Below are 21,155 nucleotides of genomic sequence, written 5' to 3' on the forward strand. Positions count from 1 at the left end.
TTATTTGTTTATTCACATAGTCAATTTAGCAACTTCACACATTCCCCGTAACGCATTTTAAAGCCAACAGACTGCTAATCATGCAAGATAATTACGGAAGCGTAATATCAATCTGAACTGCAAATAAAAAAAATCTTTGATATATAATATATATTTTTACTTTTCGTTACACTATAGTAAAACTAAAGAAACACATGTATATATACGGAAACAAAAGCAGATCCCTGATTTCTTATGCTGGGGAAAATTACGAGAACCATAAGGAAATAGTCCATCCTTGTTTATCATATACTAATAAACAAGTACGAGTATATGTAAAATAAAAATATACAAACAATTGTAAACATCTCAGTTTAATACTTTTTCCCAAGTGTCAGAGGTAAAACATCACAAATCGACCGTTCGATCATAACCTATTGCAGTTCAGGTTGTTCAAAATAAAGTGTAAATTTTACAGATTAAAGAATTAATGTAAATTTTACAGATTAAAGTGTAAAATTTACAGATTAATGTGTAAAATTTACAGATTAAAGTGTAAAATTTACACTTTAAAGTGTAAAATTTACACTTTAAAGTGTAAAATTGACAGATTTATGTGTAAAATTTACAGATTAAAGTGTTAAATTTACAGATTAAAATGTAAATTTTACAGATTAAAAGTGTAAATTTTACAGATTAAAGTGTAAAATTTACAGATTAAAGTGTAAAATTTACAGATTAAAGTGTAGAAATTAAAAAAAAGTGAAGTGTTCAAGTGGCACTAATACGCTTCCGTAAAATTGCCATTGTGCATCTCCTATTTTACTTTTTGATCCGACATATATATTGGGTTTCCCATAGCAAAAACATAGACACTGCCATTATATTCAAATGAGAGGTGGGGGTATCATTTAGTGAGCTCATTGCTTACAGTACCTCTATTTTTTTTTTTAAAAATGCAACATCAAAATATTGAATCAATATACATTTATTGAAGTACATGTACATATACGTAAGTGAAGAAGAAAATGTCTTATTTCAAAGTAACTGCACTGCGGTGTTTTATTGAATCTGAAAAAGAAGCACATGAATTTTCCCATCCTCACAAAGTCAGAGCTCATAAATCAACACGTTTTCAAAAGGCAACGTGATGACTCCAGACCCCGGACTCTTTGAGAGTGGATTTTTTAATTAGACACAATAGTTGATGCTAGCAACATCTGAGACTTTAAAGTTGCCAAATCGTGCTGTTGGAACTTCCTTTGCTGTGAAAAAATATTAGAATGCAATCAATGATTTAATGTGTCACAGAAAAAAGGGATAGTTTGACTGGGATTTGAATCTGACACTCTAGAGCTCCGTATAGGTGCTTTACCAACTTACCTAATATATATATACAATGTACTCGCCTATAAGTCGGTCTTTTGGGAGTTTCATTTTAGCCCCAATGTCTATAGGTCCGACTAAGAGGCGTTTTTTCTTGAACAGAAATTGTAGTATATTGTATCAAATTCAACGGTATTGGTCTAGAAATGATCGGAACTTAATCAAATGCGGAAAATAAAGATCAAATTTTGCCACATGCATATAAGACAAGTGCTTAGAGGTTAAAGTGAAGGATCTTGTATTTGTTTTAAAATTGTTAATAAAAGATCAAATATCAATGTCATACACCATTGAAGATTAGCTGCAGATCTGTAGCTCTCCGAAAAAAAATATATTGATAGACCGGAGAGCTACAGTGCCACTCATTGAAAAAACTGTATATATATTGCGCACAAAAAAGTGCGCTCGGTTCTCGATTTATTTCTCCATGTTTTCCGGTCTATCAATATATTTTTTTCGGAGAGCTACAGATCTGTACCTAACACCAAGATATGCTTTAAATTGTTAACAAAAGCAAAAAAACCGGGCCCCGGGATCATGAAACAGACTTAGACTTCAGTCAAAATTTCAATTATCTATAAAATCTTTAATACTTGTTAAGGGAAACTTATAATTTGCATACAACAGCAGACTGATGATACAAAATCGGAACGCATTTTCATTTTGGGCTGTTTGACCTCTAAAAAAAATCAGCATCTAAGGCATTTTTTGACTTAAGGTCAGATGACACGTTCCTCAAATATATGTTTTGTATCTCTTGGTATTATACCAAAAACTATTCATATTTGTCATTCTCTTCTAATTTCTACATTGTTTTTAAAATGTTTTTAAGTATAATTACACCAAAAATAGTGTTATAGAAAATTTAGAAGATTACCATAAGGGTTGTAAAAGAAATATGACCCTATGGTATCTTGGCCAGATGCCTGGTAAGGTACCATAATTTTTTGTGAGGAAGCTTCTTTAAGTACCTATACTTCAATGACAAATTCATAGGAAAAATTATATATTTTTGAGGAACGTGTCGTCTGACCTTAAGATGCTTCATGATCCCGGGGCCAGGTCAATGGCTAACTAACCTATATCCTCAAAATAAGTCTAATATAACCGACCTATATGTCAATCGACTTATCGCAAATCTCGCCTGAAAGTATTACACTGCGGCCTAAATAGCGTTGCCTTGAGTATTTGTCATCTCTCACGAGAGATGACACATTAAGTTTGATTTCCGGATGTGAGGTCCCAGTGTAAGCAGCCATTAATAAATCGGCAATCCTCGGATGATTACCCTCGTGCGGGACACGAACTATCCGAGGAGCACCGAGTGGTCACTTTGATGATGATGCGCTAAATATAGAGCGGTAAACAATGAGCGAGCCAAATATTGAAAAAGAAAAAGGGCTGCACAGGAATCACAGAGGGTCAGACACACAGGATCGCCTGCTGGTTGTTTGCATGGTGTTCAAAATATATGTACTTATTTTAATCATCTACATGGCTACTGCATAAATGATCGATGGTCTACGCCAGATGGAATATTCTAACTAGGTCAGTGCGCTGAATCAAAAATCACTAATGATCGCCGAGGCGTGGATCCAAGAATTAACAGAAAAACATCATCAAAGTTAATACATTTACATTTAGTACTATAAACTGCTATGTCTTTTTTTATGGTAGTCATTCTATAATTTATTGCCATTTTTCCACAAAAAATGCATGTATGAGGATAAGCGGAGACAAGAATATACATTTGAAAAACTACCAGTATTGGAAGAAAGCTCACAAAGATTATGATCGAGTATTTTCTTGAATGTCTACAGTTTTCTTTTTAATGATATATAATAAAAGAACTTGCAATCATTTTTTATGCAATTTTCAACTGTATTAATGGCAAAAAAGTAATTAAATAATTTTTTCTATGTTATTGAAATGAAGCCAAAATTTAAATATATTCCTAAAACAGTCATAAATTCAGGGTTGGCAAATTGGGAATTTTTTTCAGATAATTCGTGAATGCTTAATTTTATCTGATATCATTTAAATTTTACTATCGTATTACCTCTATTTAAAAGCGCTAAGTGGAACTTTGTCAGCTGTTGTTACCATCTTGAGTGTGTTTTTAAATAAATTAAGAAATACAAACGCATCTAAAATTCTTTTAGTTATAATAATATTATGTGATTTTAAAATACATTCTCAGAAAATATTAATTGCTTTTGGATTCTATCTGTCGGTGAATAGTACGAAGGTATGGAGTGAATGTTTAGCATATTTAAATTTGATATCCAAATTTACTTGTAAAAATGTAATTATTCCAAAGTTCGATACATGCCTATATGAAGAAGTTTATAATCCGTTCACATTCTAAAGTACAATGTATGAGAATACGTGTCAATTAAACGTGTTCCAAAATTAGTTGTTTTAGGATTTTCCGGATAAAAGAGGTTTCTAAACACGATTTATATATAGTTCAGTGTGAAATGCTTAAGCATGAATCGTGATATTATTTAGAAAATTTCAGAAAAATATGTTTTCTTCAAATCTGAGTCCCAGCCCGACTCTTTAACCTTTTAATGTTGTAAATGCATGTTCACTGCAAGTCCTCTCCCTTATCATACTTTTTCTTTTAGTATAGTCATGTCTTCTCCAAATAAACGGTTTTTCAGAAATAATCAAAAAGTTTAAACCTTTCCTTCCCATCTACAACATAAGATTTTGGAGTTTGAAAACTACCCTTTTTCCAGTTCAATATCTAGTTACCATTCTCCTAAAAATGAAAAAAAAATCTTCTGTTTTTTTATAGAAAAATGTTACTTTCCACTGTTTATTCTTTGACACAAATGCAGCCAAAGAGATGACATTTCAGGCTTTCTGGAAAGCCAAACTTGTGATACTATTGGATTTGACAATTGAACAATTTGAATCACGGGTTTCATTCCATTAAACAAGCGATTTAATTGGTTGATTAGGACCCGCCCACTCTCGTGCAGTATCCTTTGCCTGAATTGGGAAGCGTCCAACGGCCTGATGATTGTCGAAAACCGATGGTGACTTTTTGAACAAAACACACACACAAACAAACTATATAAAATCTCTTTTTAGCATGAGATATATTCCTTTCACAGACGGTACATGTTTATAGCGTTGGATGACACACCTATTTTCATTTTTTTAATTTTAATTCTGCCAATTTTCTATTTACGGCATTTTCCGTTTTCGGTGTTGTACCGCGTACTTACGTAGAAAGCATACCCAGCTAATAGAGGTCTACTGGGGCACCTGATGAAAATACATATATTCATATGTTGTAAAACATCGGATATATTCAAAAGTTTACTGTTTGTTTGTTTTTTGGGTTTTTTTTGTCACAACTGTCACCATGTTATTGTTTCAAATGTGTGTGCTACTGCTTTTTTTAACGGTCGTCATGGTTATACAAGATACAAGATATTTTATTTACCAATCAACATGATCAAGGGCGCCGAGGGGCATTTCAACATACACAAATGAAATGTACAATTTAAACATTCTTTTTTAACAATATAATTTTTTAAACAGTTATATAAATTACCAAGTTACATAATATAAATCAAGTCGAAATCATTTTGGTTTTTTTTTTATTTTCATGCAGTGCACTTTTTACTGTAATGGCGAATAAATCAGTATTATTCATATGTTCACTATAAAATAAGTAATATCACTAATACATTTTTCAAATTAAAGTGCGTTTTAGTTTTATTGATGAACTAAATAATAAATAAGGAAATAAGAAATAAACGGGAAAACGGCCCCGTTTTACTATGGAAGGGAATTACCGCCAAAAGTCTATGTATCTTGCTTTTATTCTTATTCTGCCTACTTCTTTATGCTTTGTTATTATTCTAACTATATGTCACTTTATTGTTTTTATATTTGTCTTTATTACATTTCACTTTGACTTTTATCCTTCTTCATTTTGTCCTTACTGCTTGTTGCTTTATTCTTGTAAATTCATCTTACTTTCTTTTAAATTGATACAGTTTCTCAAATGATTATATCTATTACGAACGTTAACTCAATCACGCAAACAATGAAGCATATTCAATGAAGACGAATACAAGTTGTCCGAATTTAGTGCCGCATTATAACGCTAGGTGGCAGGGGTGTTCGCTAAGAGTGTTGGTAAAATTAGGCAAGCAAACTCGGGCCGGGGTTATTCGAGTTTTTTCAATTTTCTGCCTCAATACTTTATCAATCAAACTTAAATTTTTAAATGACTGATGTTTGTTATAAGTTCAGGTGTATACCCGATACATGCCATTCCCTCGGAAGTCTCGCTAGATGGAAAGATTTCCCCTGGAAGACTGACTACATAGTGATGCTTCCTTCGGAAGACTATACAGTGGGACTTCCCCCGGGGAAGTTTCAATATATAGCTAGTCTTCCGTGGGAAATCTCGCTATATATAGCAATTCGCCCCATTCCTAGCAACCCCTCCCCCGAGTACTTTTTTTTTAAATCGTTAAACAATGTATATATATATATATACTAACGTTTTCAGTTTTTGAAGAAAAGTTATCCGTTCTAAATAAATAAATATTTAAAAATATCATTTGAATAGTGTTTTATAATTAAATCATTTTAACAATTTAGTTAAACATAGATAATCTTCACGAGTACATATGGATAATGACTCTTTCTCTCTCTCTCTCTCTCTCCCCCCCCCCCTTGGATGCAGTCGCCCGCGTGGCACTGTGGTTACGGCGTCTGCTCTATATAGAGTTACGAAGTACAGTAGTAAGGAGTCGACCAATACGTCGTGGGTTCGAATCCCACTATAGGACGTGGAGTTCGGTCCTTCGGATGAGATTTAGACCGTATTATCCGAGGTCCCGTGTCGTAGTAGGTGCTGGCACGAAAAAAGATCCCTCCCTGCTCAATGGCCCTAAATGCCAAGTATAGGACAAAATTTGCAGCTCTCCACTGGCAAGAGGTGGCTTCTCCATTTGAGTGAAAAATTCTCGAAAAGGAAATTATACAATGTTCAATCACACCACCAAAGTCTCAATATACAGTGGCGGATCCCGAGGGGGGGTTACGGGGGTTGCAACCCCCCCTTTGGATTTGCAAAAAAGAAAGAGAAATAAGAAAGTTCCAATTTTTTTGTTGTGTTTTTACTACAGAAAATGTAAGGTGAAAGGCTAATGTTGTAATATATAAAGAAATTCGGTTGTAAAAACAAAATAAAACCCCATCCCTTTACAAAATAGGATTTCCAGGTTCGGAGATTTATTTTCCTTTCTTTTTCAAAAACTTTCTGGTAATGTATACAAGTACTTTTTCCCAGATTGATCAACGTCCCACTTTCAAAAACCATTGTTACAACGCACTTTGAAAAATTACGCACTTTGAAATTTTTTTTCAAAGTGCGTTAAGTTTTGGGACCAGGTTAACGCACTTTGAAAAAATTTTTCAAAGTGCGTTGAATTTGGGACCAAATCAACGCACTTTGAAAAAATTTTTCAAAGTGCGTTAAAACTGTACATCATAATTTTACACCATGTAAACATTTAACGCACTTTGAAAAAATTTTCATGAAACAAAAGGAATTAGACATATTTTAGAAATAGACATCAGTATTATCCCCTCGCAACGTATGATGGGATATTGTGATGCGATTATGTGTGTTATTACTTTATGTGTATGTTAGTTTTTTCTGTGTGGAATTGACGTAATTTGTATCGGGATCGGTGTCAAATGATTTACTGAACATGCTTTTTTGGGAAGGAATGCTCCGCTTTGTGGTGCCTTTACTTTGATGTATTTCTTTCTAAAAACTGATGAATTAAAGAAAACCAAGAAACGGAAAACAAAGAAAAGACTGGCTGAATTAAGGTTTATCAGCTCAACACTTTATCATTCCCACCCAGATATATCTATTTCTATAACTCGTAACCTTAAGTGTCAATGATATTTGAAAAAAAGAGCATTCTAAATACAGTATAAGCACTGTACAAGGAAGTCTGTAGTAAATCGAAATTTTGTTCTGTTAAATCTCAAAGACTATTTATGTTCATTTTCAGGAAAATCAGAATATAATAACATTAATTACATTTAATTATATTTCCTTATTTTTCGCGAGTGTTTTTTATCGCAAACTATTCTCTCAAACGTCAAATAACTAGAATTATAATTCGCTAATGAACGGTTAATGAACAGATTTTACATAGATTTAAGCATATATAAAAATAAAATACAATTATTTTTTTTTTTGATACTTTAAAATTACGTGAAAAATTAGCATTTTTTTTCGTTTTTTATATTAAGGAATCTACAGTACCAAAAAACTTTTAAATGTTAATTTGATACCATATCTGTAAAAAGGAATCTCTCTGTTAAAAATACTCCAGGTATTTAAAAACACAAGTTTTGCCAAAATTATAGAGTTATTTCTCTTTGGTATCCCAAATAAGTAAGGTTCATGAAAATTCATATAAATATCTATAATTATTTTTAGAATCATTCCAATATGTTAACTTTTGAGAATTGACTAAGAGATAGGCGGAAGAACAATACTATCGTTCGTAGTTCTTTACGACATTGAATGTTGACCCTTTGACCCCAAATTCAAAAGGGGTCTTCCTAAGGCCACAGGGATTCTGTTATGTTAAATTTCATTGCAAATGTTCAAAGGGTTGGCGAGATATCGTGTGGAAACGAAAGCGTTACAGAAAGACGGATGGACGGACAGCTAGACGGACGGACTGACAGATAGACCCAAATTAATATCTCCCACTTTTCAAGCGGGGGACAAAAAGTATCAAATCAGGTTCAAATGATAATTTGTAGGAATATTGACTAAGCCATGCAGAATTTTTTTTTTTCAAAGTGCGTTAAAATGGTCGATATTAACGCACTTTGAAAAAAAAATTATTTTTTCAAAGTGCGTTAACCTGGTCCCAAAATTTAACGCACTTTGAAAAAATTTTTCAAAGTGCGTAATTTTTTCAAAGTGCGTTGCCACAAACCATATTCCACCCAGTATCGATATTCTATTGAGTTATTTAACTATATGTATGTGTACAACGTACGTTTTAACTGTTTTCGCCTTCAACCCCCCCCCCCTTTTGAAAAATTGGCTGACATGGAATTAAACAATTATCTTTCTAATTAGCTAGCGTGTCTATATATATATATACTGACTTCAGGCATTCAGTACGACCTCTATGGGGGAAATTTCTTTAAATAAATACCATTCACTATATTAATTATGATTATCCAATCCCTTGAAAATAGTATGTCACGGTTAGATCAACAGCAGTGTGATCGGTCGACTGGGGATGCTTACTCCTCCATGGCACCTGATCCCACCGTTGATGTTTAAGAAACCTATGTTTGTGTATTGTTTTAGTGGATTTTTAAAAAGTTTTTTTTTTACTGTTCTTTATTTCCACATATTTCATTTTTAAGTTGATGCCGTTTTTTTTTGGAGGGGGGGGGGTAGCTTAACGAAATCTTTATGATCTTGATGAAAGAGAATTTTAGACAAATAATTATCTGATCTTGATCATTCCTGTTTGATTTCATCTTTTCTTGTTTCATTTGTTTTCTTTACAGAGGCGAGTACCATGCATTTAGTGTCTAACACTATGTATATCTTTAGTACTTTAACACATTGTTAAATATTTAATAAATTTAATATTGATTGATGTATTAAGCCATTCTACCGTACTTCACTGGATTCCCGGTGAGATTTCACTGTCTTTACATCAAGCAGACTCAGAAACTTCATATAGAATTTAAATAGTAACAGGATCAGTAACTTGTATAATTGATTATCAATTAATAAATGGAATTATATTTCTATCGCGGCAGGCAGAAAAATGCTAACTTAATAAAAAGGATTTAGTGACTATTTCTTAAATTTAAAACTAAACAGGCAGAGTTTTTTAATCTAAGATTTTAAAGTCGCGTAAATAAAAAAAGGTTCTTGAAATGATAAAAGTATTTAAGAAATATTTGTGCTAATTCATTGTTCCTTTTTTTTTTAATTTAAATTTTATTTTCGTTGAAAAAAGTTGAAAGTTGAAATGAAAAAAAAAAAAAAAAAGATACCACGAATATGATACATGTATTATTTGCGTAAGCTTAGACCCTGTGGCTTAATTAAATTGGCTTATTAAAAATGCATGTTGTGATTTCTACAAAACCTGCTTCCGTAGGGAAAATATACATCTAACTCAAAAACTTTATTTTTCTCTGGAAAATGATGTTGGTTGAAATATTTTTTTACAATCTGTGTTTTCTACAAAAATATTTGTCTGCTAAACCTTGAAATTTGATAACCCGTATTATAATACTTTGTCGGATAATTCTATTTATTTGTGGACTTTTACTGTAGACACCTAAGTAAGGACTTACACACGTAACTCCGTGAAGATAGATATAGATATATAACACCTGATCCGATTCCTAGGGCTTCTGTGTACGGTTTCTATTGTCTGTAGGAGAAGAATCACTGTGTGTTATCTTCATCTTCTTCATAGAAGACGTAAGAATTCAAAGCATCGAAGAATAATACGGTGACTCTATGAAAATGTGATTAAAAGATCTTTTTAGTACTAGTATTCAAACAAAATGAAATGAAGTGTCGAGCCTCGTTGTCGAGATTAAATTTGTAACACAGTCATTGCAGGCGCTCTCTTTCATCCCACGTCTTAACACTTCACAAGGAACCCAATATCAATAAAAAAGTCAAAAAAGCTGTATCAATTATATATATTGGAAACAATTTCCACAATGCTCACATTACTTTCGTTCCTTTACTGATCGCGTTAAGATAGTGAGCACTTCGCCGGGCAGACGTGAGAAGTTATGGCGGGAACACGCGGCCTGCTGTTTCGGGATTAGGCCTCTCGTCTCTGGTATTGATTGTCAGGGTTTTTTCAAAGTTACATAATGATGATGATGGTTATTACTCACTGCTAATTTGTGGAGACAAATGAAAATGTCGTACCTAATACTAAGTGTCCCGGACTGAGCTGCTAGATATTATATTGCAATGTAATCTTTGGAGTATTACAATGGATGACAGGCGGATGTGATTGCGCATTTAAGACCTTTGAAGCAATATCACAATGACTACCTTCAATATAAACGATTAAAAAAGGATACGTTATCATTAGAAGCAACGATTGGTACTAATCTTGAGGGAATTCTTTGACTAGTAGATTTTGTATTGCTTATTGCCTCTTCTGAAAGATATTTATCTTGCCATCATCATTCAAAAACCAGATAACATAAACCCACTAAGATGGCATCATTGTTAATTCATGTTAAGCTAATCCTAAACAAACATAAAAACACCATATACCTGCATTATGACTGGTAGTTGTTGTTGTTAGATCTCATGATATAACGTCGTAAAGTGTCCTCCGACTGAGCGCGTTACATTATTACATTAAGATGGCGAACTGAATGAAGGGGACATCAGATCACACTGTTGGAATTCAATATGAGAGTAGTTCGTGAGGTTTAATGCGTCTTTTGATTAAGGCATATTGGTGCTGAAACTCTCCGCTCAGGATATAGCGAGCGGAAGTCATCAGGGAACTAATTAAGGTCTCGCATTGTTTTGAGATTGTGTGTAGATATTATAGCAACGCTTGGAGAAGCGATCACTTGGTCCTATCAATAGTCGGGTTCGATGTTCATGATTGAAAACTCGCTGCTAAGAAAGACCATTTCCGGTTGATTTATTGTTTGATTTTGCCGGTGTTATCAAATGACAACCGATAAACAGAGTTAATTTTAAACCTGTTAGAACTGTTCATTATTTTTATACTCCAGGACACAATCAGACAAGGTACATCGTTTTTGAAAGTAAGGGGCCTCTAGAAATTTTTTTTTTATACCTGAAATTGTTAAAGCGCGAATGAATAAAAGGTTTGAAGTCGTATCTTTTTAGATCACCTGGGTCACTCAGGTTTGCTATCTGTTATCATCCGGGGGGGGTCGTGGCCAACTTTTTCAAAGCCAACTTACTATCATTTCCAATTTTTTCCTTACAAACCTTGCTATCAATTTCACTATGGCAATTTTATCAATGAACATTTACTATAGTGAAGTTTATGGAACAAAACATATGATTTTCATGGCCCCTGCCCCCCCCGTTACATTAACTGACAAAATTTGATAATTCTAAGCCATTTAGTACGTGAAATACATAATTTAAACCATATAAATTGGAAAATAGATCACGATGACCTACTTTTCAGTTGACGTTTAAGGTCCAAAGATGCATCAACTTACCATTAATTTTTATTATCATAGGCCTTAAAATGTCAAGATTACATGTATGGCTCAAAAACGCTTTGAAATAAAATGCCTGCAAAGTTCAAAAAGTAGATCATAGTCCGAAGACCCAAGATGCATCAACTAAAAATGTTCGAAAATCATAGGCCTAAATTGATCAAAATATGCCTCCTAATCATTTTTCAAAGAATGGCCGCAAAATTTAAAAAGTCTGTCACCGTGACCTACTTTTGAGTGAACATGATAAGAGGTCTTACGATTAACTTACAAGATTTGATGATCCTAGTGCTTTTTGAAAGCAATATATCAACAACTTTTAAGAAAATATTATTTTTGTTCAAATTTTAAGTGACCTTGGCCTTTCGCCCCAAAAGTGATGCCTTGAACATTTTTAAGCGGTTAGCTTCGCTAGCCGCTATATGGCATGTGTCGGCAACCGGAAACCTCCATAAGGCGCTACCTATCGACAACAGAAACTTCAACAAAGCCTTTACCAATGATTTGTTTCTAACACATATAACATATGTTAAATAAAATCAAGACTATCAAAACAACATAATCTTTCGGTTTTTAATTTTTATCTGATTTTGTTTGTCAATGAAATAAATTTATTGTTGTATTTTAAAATTTTATGTATAGGAGCATTTGGTGTCGAGATTAAATTTCCGTGACGTCAGCTGATGGCGATCGGGCCCTGTGACGAAATTTGAAGTCAGCATGAAGTTTAGCTGATAACATTATCAACGCGTTGGATTTAAACTTAAGGAAGAAATATATAGCGAGAAATATCATATTTGAACCCAATGCTACACGAAAACCAGTAGGCATATCCGATTTATGTGTTAAATTGAAGCCTGAATTGAACAGGGGGTCAAAATGGCGTTGCACACCTTGTGTATCTAAACTGTACATAATGGGGTAGAATGTTTCGATATTTGGCTAATTTAGAGACTTACTGATAAAAATTCAGGTGCCTGTGATTAATTATAAGGCACCCCTCATGAACAATAAATATTTGATCGAATTATGCTACTGGCACAGAAAGGACGGGTTAATTACTGGCTTAAGGGGTTGAAGGTTATTACAGACTGCAAAACATCGGAGAATCTCTCGATCGAGTTTCATTTTCCTTGCCAAAATATTTAGCCATCCCTTTAATTAACTTAAGTAATACTAGTACATGAAGAAATTTTTATATATAAAAAAACTGAATACATCTGCAGGGTTCTCCATCATTTGAAATTTTACTGTGTTGCAGAGTTTACGTGAAGCACTAAAATTTCGCGCTATTTTCGGGATCAGATTCGCAACTGAATTACTTTTCATTAAACTTATATAGGTACATATGCGCACACTTTTTAAAATAAATCACTATTTCGATATACAAATATTTTCGTCATACATATTGATAAAAGTAAAAACACGTGCTATGAAAAGCAGGGGAAATTCTGATCGATACAATCAAACTAATTACCACTTTTGAAAGTAAAGTTGTTGTACTTTTTTGTCAGTTCTTTTTTTATCAAATTACCGAATTGCAAAGGAAAAAATAGGGAAACTTCAGGATAGGATGATATTCTTACGAGTTCCTTAAAAATGTGTCGCATGCATAAAATTTTAATCGTTACTGTATCGGAGAAAATTTTGCAGCGTCGGGAGCAACACAGTAAAACAGCTTATGGAGAACCCTGCATCTGTAAGCTGTACAGTTATAGATTACTTCCATAATGAAACGTTTGTTTTCTTCTCCTTTTTTCTCAATTGAAATTATTTAAAAGATGATGAAAGCTTTGTTTCCAGGGATCAATTCTGTACTCAGTCTAATCATTACAAACGATTATAAACGTCACATTATTTAAAGATATGTATGCCGTGTTAAACAGTATTTTTGCACAGCTGAAACCGAACAAAAATTTCTGGAGTATGATAAGCTACCAGAAATGAAGCAATCTTGCAAATTCGACGAAATTTTATTCGGTATTAACAAAGTACTGGTCAGGAAAAGAACACGATATTCTCATGCATATTTATAAAGGACTGATGTTTATCCTGGATCTGCGCATGTGCGCGGGAAAAGCATCGCGAGAATCATCAGGTCGAGGAAACTATTTTTTGTGACGTCTGTTCAGTGAGGGACACAAATAGACCAATCAGCTCAATGAGTTGCATTTAATGCATTTATGGGTTACTACATAAAATACTACATGTGTTTTTCAAAAAGGCTAGTTTTTTAAATCGCTCTCAGAAAGACCTGATGCATTATGTACATTATTATCCACTAATCCCATGCTCATATTTGCATACAAATGATTAACAATGATGAAAATTAAAGTTTTCCCCACTCCATTGTACAGGTCCGTTTGTTTAGAGTTTCCCCGTGCTGTACTGCTAGTGGACATTTTCGGTTGGGTGAACAATTACGGATCTTCAGTATGGAGCGCATCATGCGCAAAAGATATTTCATGTCAAATACAATGTATGGAAAGTAATTTAAACTGCTATGTTTACACCCTGAATGGGATATCGTCATTATCCCTTTTGGCTTTTTAATATGAACTACATAACATATGTAGATGAAACTTACATACCATACATCTTGCCTTCTTAGAAATATAGTTGGGCTAATAAAATAAAATTGGTCAAGGAATTCCAGGCCTCTAAAAACTATTCCAGTTTGAGGGCACAACCAAGCATTTTGATGAACACCATTAAGAAAAATTAATTCAGGTAGGTAGCATCGGTTTTTTTTTAAAGTGGGTGGGGGGATAGAACAGTTAGAATAAAAATCAACTAGCTCGAAGAAATCTGACAAGTAAAATAGGTTTCAATATCTTTCACTACTAAATTTTATTCATTCACTACAATTTACTGCCAAACTCCAAATTTCACTTTCGAATTAGCCCGAGCCAATGCTGATAACCAACTTGCAAGATTTTTTATATTATTTTCAAGGGGTCAGAAATACTGTGGTTCATATGTAAAGAATATAAATATATTATTTAGTAGTATATTGGTTTTGGCATTCGGTATATTGTGCAGATTTATACATGATATTCTGTGGAATACTTTTTGTTGTTTTGAACCATTAAGAAATGCAGAATCGAATGTATCTGATAACCATTTTGATTGATCAAATTATATTATTTGTTTGTATTGGTTATTTCATTTTGGCACAACATGGTTTCCATACTTCTTTATCCATAGTCGCTGACAGCTGTAGAAGTTCACCCAACCGAAAATGTCCATTGAAAAGGCAATTGCCCGTGATTATTCCTCGGTACAAAAAGCAACCAACTCTGAGGTGCTCACAATATTGACAATCCCTAACTCACGTGTTTGTAGTAAAAACGTAGTAGACCATCATGCTTTTCGGTTCATTCACGAGTTTGGGCCATTGTTTCCTGTAAACATGCGAGACAACGTGGTCATGAATATCACAATAAGAGGCGGCTTTTTATCCGACACGGAGAGAAAATTTTTACCAAATAATATTTCGTAACTTTTAAAAGTGATGGAGTGGAATTGTCTTATTTGCAGAAAGTATATAACTTATATAACTTGATGAGACACCACATATATTTATTACTTTTAAAATAAAACACTAATACGGCATATATAGCTTTAAATATTTGCCAAATACTCAGTATATGTTCGTTTATATATATCGTGCTTACAAGACTCTTTTTTGAATTATTGTCATGTACCATTTACTAATTCGAACATTTATTGTATTTAAAGTCAATAGTGTACATTTCTTAAAACTTTATTATCTTGTTTACTTGTCTTTCTTCCTTTCGTACAATTCCAATCTTAAAAAAATGACAAAACGAACAACAAAATCAGCAGTAATTAATTCTTAATAACATAGCGTTTTTACTGTTTTATAGTGATACAAGTGTTTTATAGCGATAAATAAAAAGGTCTCTTTAATTTCATTATAAATAAAATTTGATAGTTATTGCTTGCAGACTTTACAATTTTGTTATTATTCTTTTCCCCTTTCTTGTTTGAAGAGTGAATGGGAATCAGCCGAGGTTTGCCGAAAGCTCTCGGCCAGCCAACGTTTACGGAGATGACAGAGCGACAACCGTGGTAGGGCTAATGCCCGTAAAAAGCTTATTTAGAAATACAAAATCAAGAAATTCAAAAGAAGTATAGATCTGTTTACTATTTAAAATTGTTGCTAAAGACGGTAAGCTTTTTTGAAAAGTATACTTGTTTTATTTTCTTTTTGAGTAGGCTTTACAGTTACCTAATTTCAGAGTCAACAGAGCATGAAAGACAATTAAATTTGCAACATCAACATATTTTTTTTCGTTCTGAGCACATTTGGACGCCACCAATGGAGACAATTAGGAAGAAATTTTTGAAATTAAACTTCCTGTCTTTCAAACTGAAAATCTCAGGTTGATATTTTGAAACATACATTTGTGACATCAGTCTGGGATGTTATTGGTTTTTCCATTTAGTTAAGTACTACAAAAGTCAGTGTGTCTGCTTCTTCGCTGATGACATCGGACAAAAATATGCATGCTTACTTTAATATCATCACTGACTGCATTTTTTGTTAGTCTACACTGTACAGTCAAATTCCATGAAAGCATGCTAACCGCTTTTCAGTACTTTCAGTACTTTGATTTAATCTACATCCTTGTTTGTAAATTTGGTGAAATCTGCTCAGTCGTTTCCCCAAGATTCTTTAGCATCCAGTACTTTTTTCTATTTTTCTAGGTACCTACCCTTGTTTAAGAGTCACAACCCTAGTTTAGTATAAACAGGAGCTCTTGGACCAAGGATACGCTGAAACAAATTTGACAATTATTAGCCAAGGAGTTCTTGAGTTATGGTCCATATTCTAAAAGTTTATGTACACCATACAACTGGCCATGGCTCTGAATTTCGAGTTTTCCTTTTTAAGGAGCGATTTTTAATCGTAAAAATCTTCTCAAGATCAGCAAAGCCTTGATTGATGATAATAATATGAGAATTTCCTCCTGCAGAGTTAATTCATGTTTGTTCATATAATGACCCCTGTGTGTAGAGTGGGGTCATAATAGGCAATCAAAGCTTTACATAGAATAGAAATATATAGAAAAAATCTTTTAAAACAGCCAGGCCACAACATATATGGTGATATTTATATAATGGAAGCATCCTCAGGTAGTGTAGTAATCAGAATTCTTGGGGTTAGGGTGGGAACACAATGTGGGATCAATTTTTACATACATGTAAGGAATATATGCAAAAATATCTTTAAAATTTTTTTCTGGAGAAAACCAAATCCATGATTAGTAATTTTTATACCGGGTATATGGAACTTATGGAAGTATCCTCAGGTGGGTTAGATTCGATTAAATTTTACATTGGAATATATAGGAAATTTTTTCTAAGAACAGCAAGGCCTTGATTAGTCATTTTTATTGAAGCATCCTCAAGTTTTGTCCAAATCATGACCCCCGGGGTTTGAGTGGGGCAACAATGGGGGGATCAAAGTTCAACATAGGAATATATAGGAACAATCCTCCCAAGAACAGCAAAGCTATTATTAGTCATTTTTGCATGGATGCATGCTCGGTATATTCAAGTTTTCTTTTCTTTTCATGATCACTGGGGGTAGGATAGGGCCACAATAAAAATTCGAACTCGAACGAAAAAAGTCACAGTTAAAAAAAAAAATAAGTAAGGATCCTTAGTTAGTGTATATTCTCAGACCTGCCTACTCTTTTTATTGCGAGGGTGCAATTTCAGTACATTTTTGGTGGAATTTCACAGGTAAAAGCGTAATCAATCACGTTTTCCTATTTTTTTGTTTTTACTACATGTATAATACTTTATTTTCTTTCAAAACAACCGAAATTTTACTAAACAAAGCTGGCATAACCTTTTCTTTTTTTAATCATTTACTGGCAAACAAGTGTTGTAAAATACCAGTATCCTATCAGATCACTTAATCGAAGGCTTGCATTTGCATGTTTACACAAATAGTATATTATAACATTGTACTTTATCTTTTTAACACTCACACTTCTCTATCTTATTTTAAGCAATGTGAAAGTAAACAAAATTGAGCATAGAAATGGCTGTACTTATTGCTACCATTTAATAGATAATGTATGAAGTGCCTTCTCGTCTTCTTTCGTCATCTAGATTTGAGTGTAGTCTACTTGTGGACAAGTTACATCTATATTGAAATCTGACAAAATCTGCAGGAGAAGTAACATTTTGAAAAATTGTTTACAGACAGATGAACACATTACTATCGCATATATAAGCTATTTTGGTCTTCAACCAGCAGAGCTTAAAAGAATAAAACATTTACTGTACACCAACTTTTACTCACAACGGCTTTATTTCGCGATTTACCGAGGATAAACTAGTTCGCGACAATTAATTTTTGTGATCAAGTCTATTTTTTATGTTTTTACTAGGCATATAGACTCTAAGGACCGGTTCGCGGCGAAAATTTCGCCATGACGGAGCTCTCGCGAAAATTTCTCGCACGCGAATAACAGTTGGTTTACAGTACTGGTATTAAGCTCTGATGAACACTATTATCTGGTCAGTGGTAACATGCATTCATTTCGTTGAGAATTTAGCTCAAGACTTGTACATTTCAATCCAAGTTTATTTTTAAATGAAATTTCATAAGAAATCTATTATGAATATTTGAATAATTTTCTTATCAAAATATAATCAATACAAATATCCTTAAGCTTAAGTATCTCCTTCTGTTTCTTGATTTCTTATGCGTCTCTTTAAAAATATTTATCATAAAGCACATTGCATACATTGGAACTATTTTTTTCACAGTGTATCCTCATGCATCGTCGCTATAAATAAACTAATTAATGACTGGCCGTGTAACTTCCCATTGACACTTCATTTAAGATTATCACCTGTTCGAATGCATCCTCCTGTGTTTTCTAAAGTAACTCTGATCAGAGAATGCCTTTCCACACACATCACATTTATAAGGCTTATCACCTGTATGTATCCTCATGTGGGTCTGCAAGTTCTGTGACTGGTTGAATGCCTTCCCACACACATCACATTTATAAGGCTTATCACCTGTATGTGTCCTCATGTGTTTCTGTAAGTCACCTGATTGTCTGAATGCCGTCCCACACACATCACATCTATAAGGCTTATCACCTGTATGTGTCCTCATGTGTGTCTGTAAGCTATGATACCGGTTGAATGCCTTCCCACACACATCACATTTATAAGGCTTTTCACCTGTATGTGTCCTCATGTGGGTCTGTAAGTTCTGTGACACGTTGAATGCCTTCCCACACACATCACATCTATAAGGCTTCTCACCTGTGTGTGTCCTCATGTGTCTCTGTAAGTCACTTGATTGTCTGAATGCCTTCCCACACACATCACAAGAATTATCACCTGTATGTGTTAACATGTGCCTATATAAATTTTCACTCTGATTAAACACCTTATCACAAACCATGCATTTATAAGGATTTGTTACAGATATTACTTTTGTGCTCTTATCATTCATGGTTGTATTCTCTACATGATCTAGGTTGTTTGATATTTCTTTTGAGGAAGAAAATATTTTTTCCGAATATTTGCATTGATCTCTTGGTAGTTCTTCAGAAATTTTATCTTCCCATTCAATATGCCTGGAATATGCAGGTTTTGATATATTGTCACCAATGGTGATGTTCTTGCTCACTTCCGTATCAGTAAGGATATCAGATAATCTCCTTTTTATTTGTCTTTCAACCTGTATGAAAAAGTATAAAATCATTACAAATTGCATAATCACAGCTGTATAAGACAAATGGCATTCATTAATAATTCATATCAATGGTTAAGTTTCTATTATAATTAACAAAATCTGCACTCATTTGTCTGTTGTTTTTATTTTGAAATAGTTTCTCATCCTGCGTTCCATTTAGGCCATCCATAAAAAAATATTCAATTACAGGGGCATAAAAATCTGACACAACTTGGAAAGTCAATCAATATCTTTTTTTTTTTTTTATTTTTTCATCTTTTTATAAACATATAAGAACAATGTATCTCTTTTTTATATGCCTTTCACTCTCACTTTCTCACTCATTCGTTTTGGTAAGTGGTGCTTATATTTGTTAATCAATATCCTACGATAATTGTAAACATAGCTGGAAACTCACCTGGCACTCTACAGATTTAACTGAATGTGAACAAACACTATTTTCTTTTCCTTTCTTTTGGCAATGCAAAACATGTCTTTTAAGGAAATCAGAGGTGCTAAAGCAGAGTTTGCAATGCTGGCACGGAAATATATCTGCGTCAACAGACATTGATATATAAATATATATTTGTAAATTGTCCATATACTGTAAACATATTATATTTGGCGGTGTTTTCTTTTTAGCGCTTTTGGCGGAAAGATACATCCGCTAATTCAAGTACATCGCTAAATGTCTTAAACATTGATACATGAATAAGAGCATTAAGAAATGCGCTAAATCAAATCTACGCTAATTTGTTTAAAAATCATTTTCCGCTAAATATCATACACGCTAAATATAATACATTTACAGTATTATATTTTTTCCTTTTTTTTTTTTTTAAACAAAAGTTCACTTAAATTTTGTTTGAAAATTTATTTTTCATTCAAGTAAGTTTTTATGAAATAATAATAATAGCATATAAGAAAATAAAACTATTACCCTCAGTCCTTAAATATGACTTGATATCCTTAAACAAACTGTATCCATGTTTGTATTTACAGTGTTTTCCAATATATTCTTTGCTGCTGAATCCCATTTGACACCAAGGACAGCAGAACACTTCTGAAAATAAAGAATAAATAAACTCATTATATGCACATACAATAATGCACAAACTTTAAAACATAGTATTTTTATTTGACATAGTGCAATTTTTATTACATGTATATATTATTTTTAAAAATTCGTAATTTCAAAATAGAAAAATTGTCTATTTAACCAAAACCCCCACAACTACTTCCATTTAATGGTTGATATTTCAACTTCTCAGAATTATAATTGTACATTCCACTTGCATAATAAAAAACTTACCCTCTCCATTCACAATTTTCGGAGTAACATCAATTTCTTCTCTATATATCCCTAGTTCTTTCCCATAGTCATTACCATACCATACCAAGAGCTCTGTTCCTGCAGGAATGTCTTTAAAAGATCTGTAATAGATCTGTCCTTTGTACTGAAACGCCACTACATTCTGTTCTGATTCTGATCTAGCACAATTGACGTATCTCATCCAATTACTGTAGGGTTCTTTGAAGGCATTCACAAAATGACTTGGTTGGCCCTTTTTATATATCTAGGCAAATTACAAAACAAGATTGAGCAGGTGTAAACAAGAAATTAATTTAGCCTTAAAAGAGTAATATTTGATAAGAGTCTCAAATGGCCCCTTAAATTGAATATCTTAATTTTACTACATGTATATTGTATAGCTTTAATATGTTCAGCTATACATCTTACCTTTATTAGTCATTGTCAATT

The 21,155-nt window shown here is 33.1% G+C and overlaps 1 protein-coding gene across 1 annotated transcript; it reads right to left on the reverse strand.

Annotated features, from left to right (window-relative positions):
• Positions 1-18,345: 18,345 nt before the first annotated feature.
• Positions 18,346-20,966, reverse strand: LOC134263356 (zinc finger protein OZF-like). Its single transcript, XM_062745689.1, has 4 exons — positions 20,706-20,966; positions 20,334-20,456; positions 19,812-19,945; positions 18,346-19,399 (listed from the first exon to the last, which is right to left on the reverse strand). The coding sequence occupies exons 1-4, from the start codon at positions 20,905-20,907 to the stop codon at positions 18,551-18,553; spliced, it is 1,308 nt and encodes a 435-aa protein (XP_062601673.1). The 5' UTR covers positions 20,908-20,966; the 3' UTR covers positions 18,346-18,550.
• Between the last annotated feature and the right edge of the window lie 189 nt (positions 20,967-21,155).

This window comes from Saccostrea cucullata, unplaced genomic scaffold, assembly GCF_032062105.1.
Source record: "Saccostrea cucullata isolate Sc308-1 unplaced genomic scaffold, CSIRO_AGI_Scuc_v1 ctg10409, whole genome shotgun sequence".
Lineage (NCBI taxonomy): Eukaryota > Metazoa > Mollusca > Bivalvia > Ostreida > Ostreidae > Saccostrea > Saccostrea cuccullata.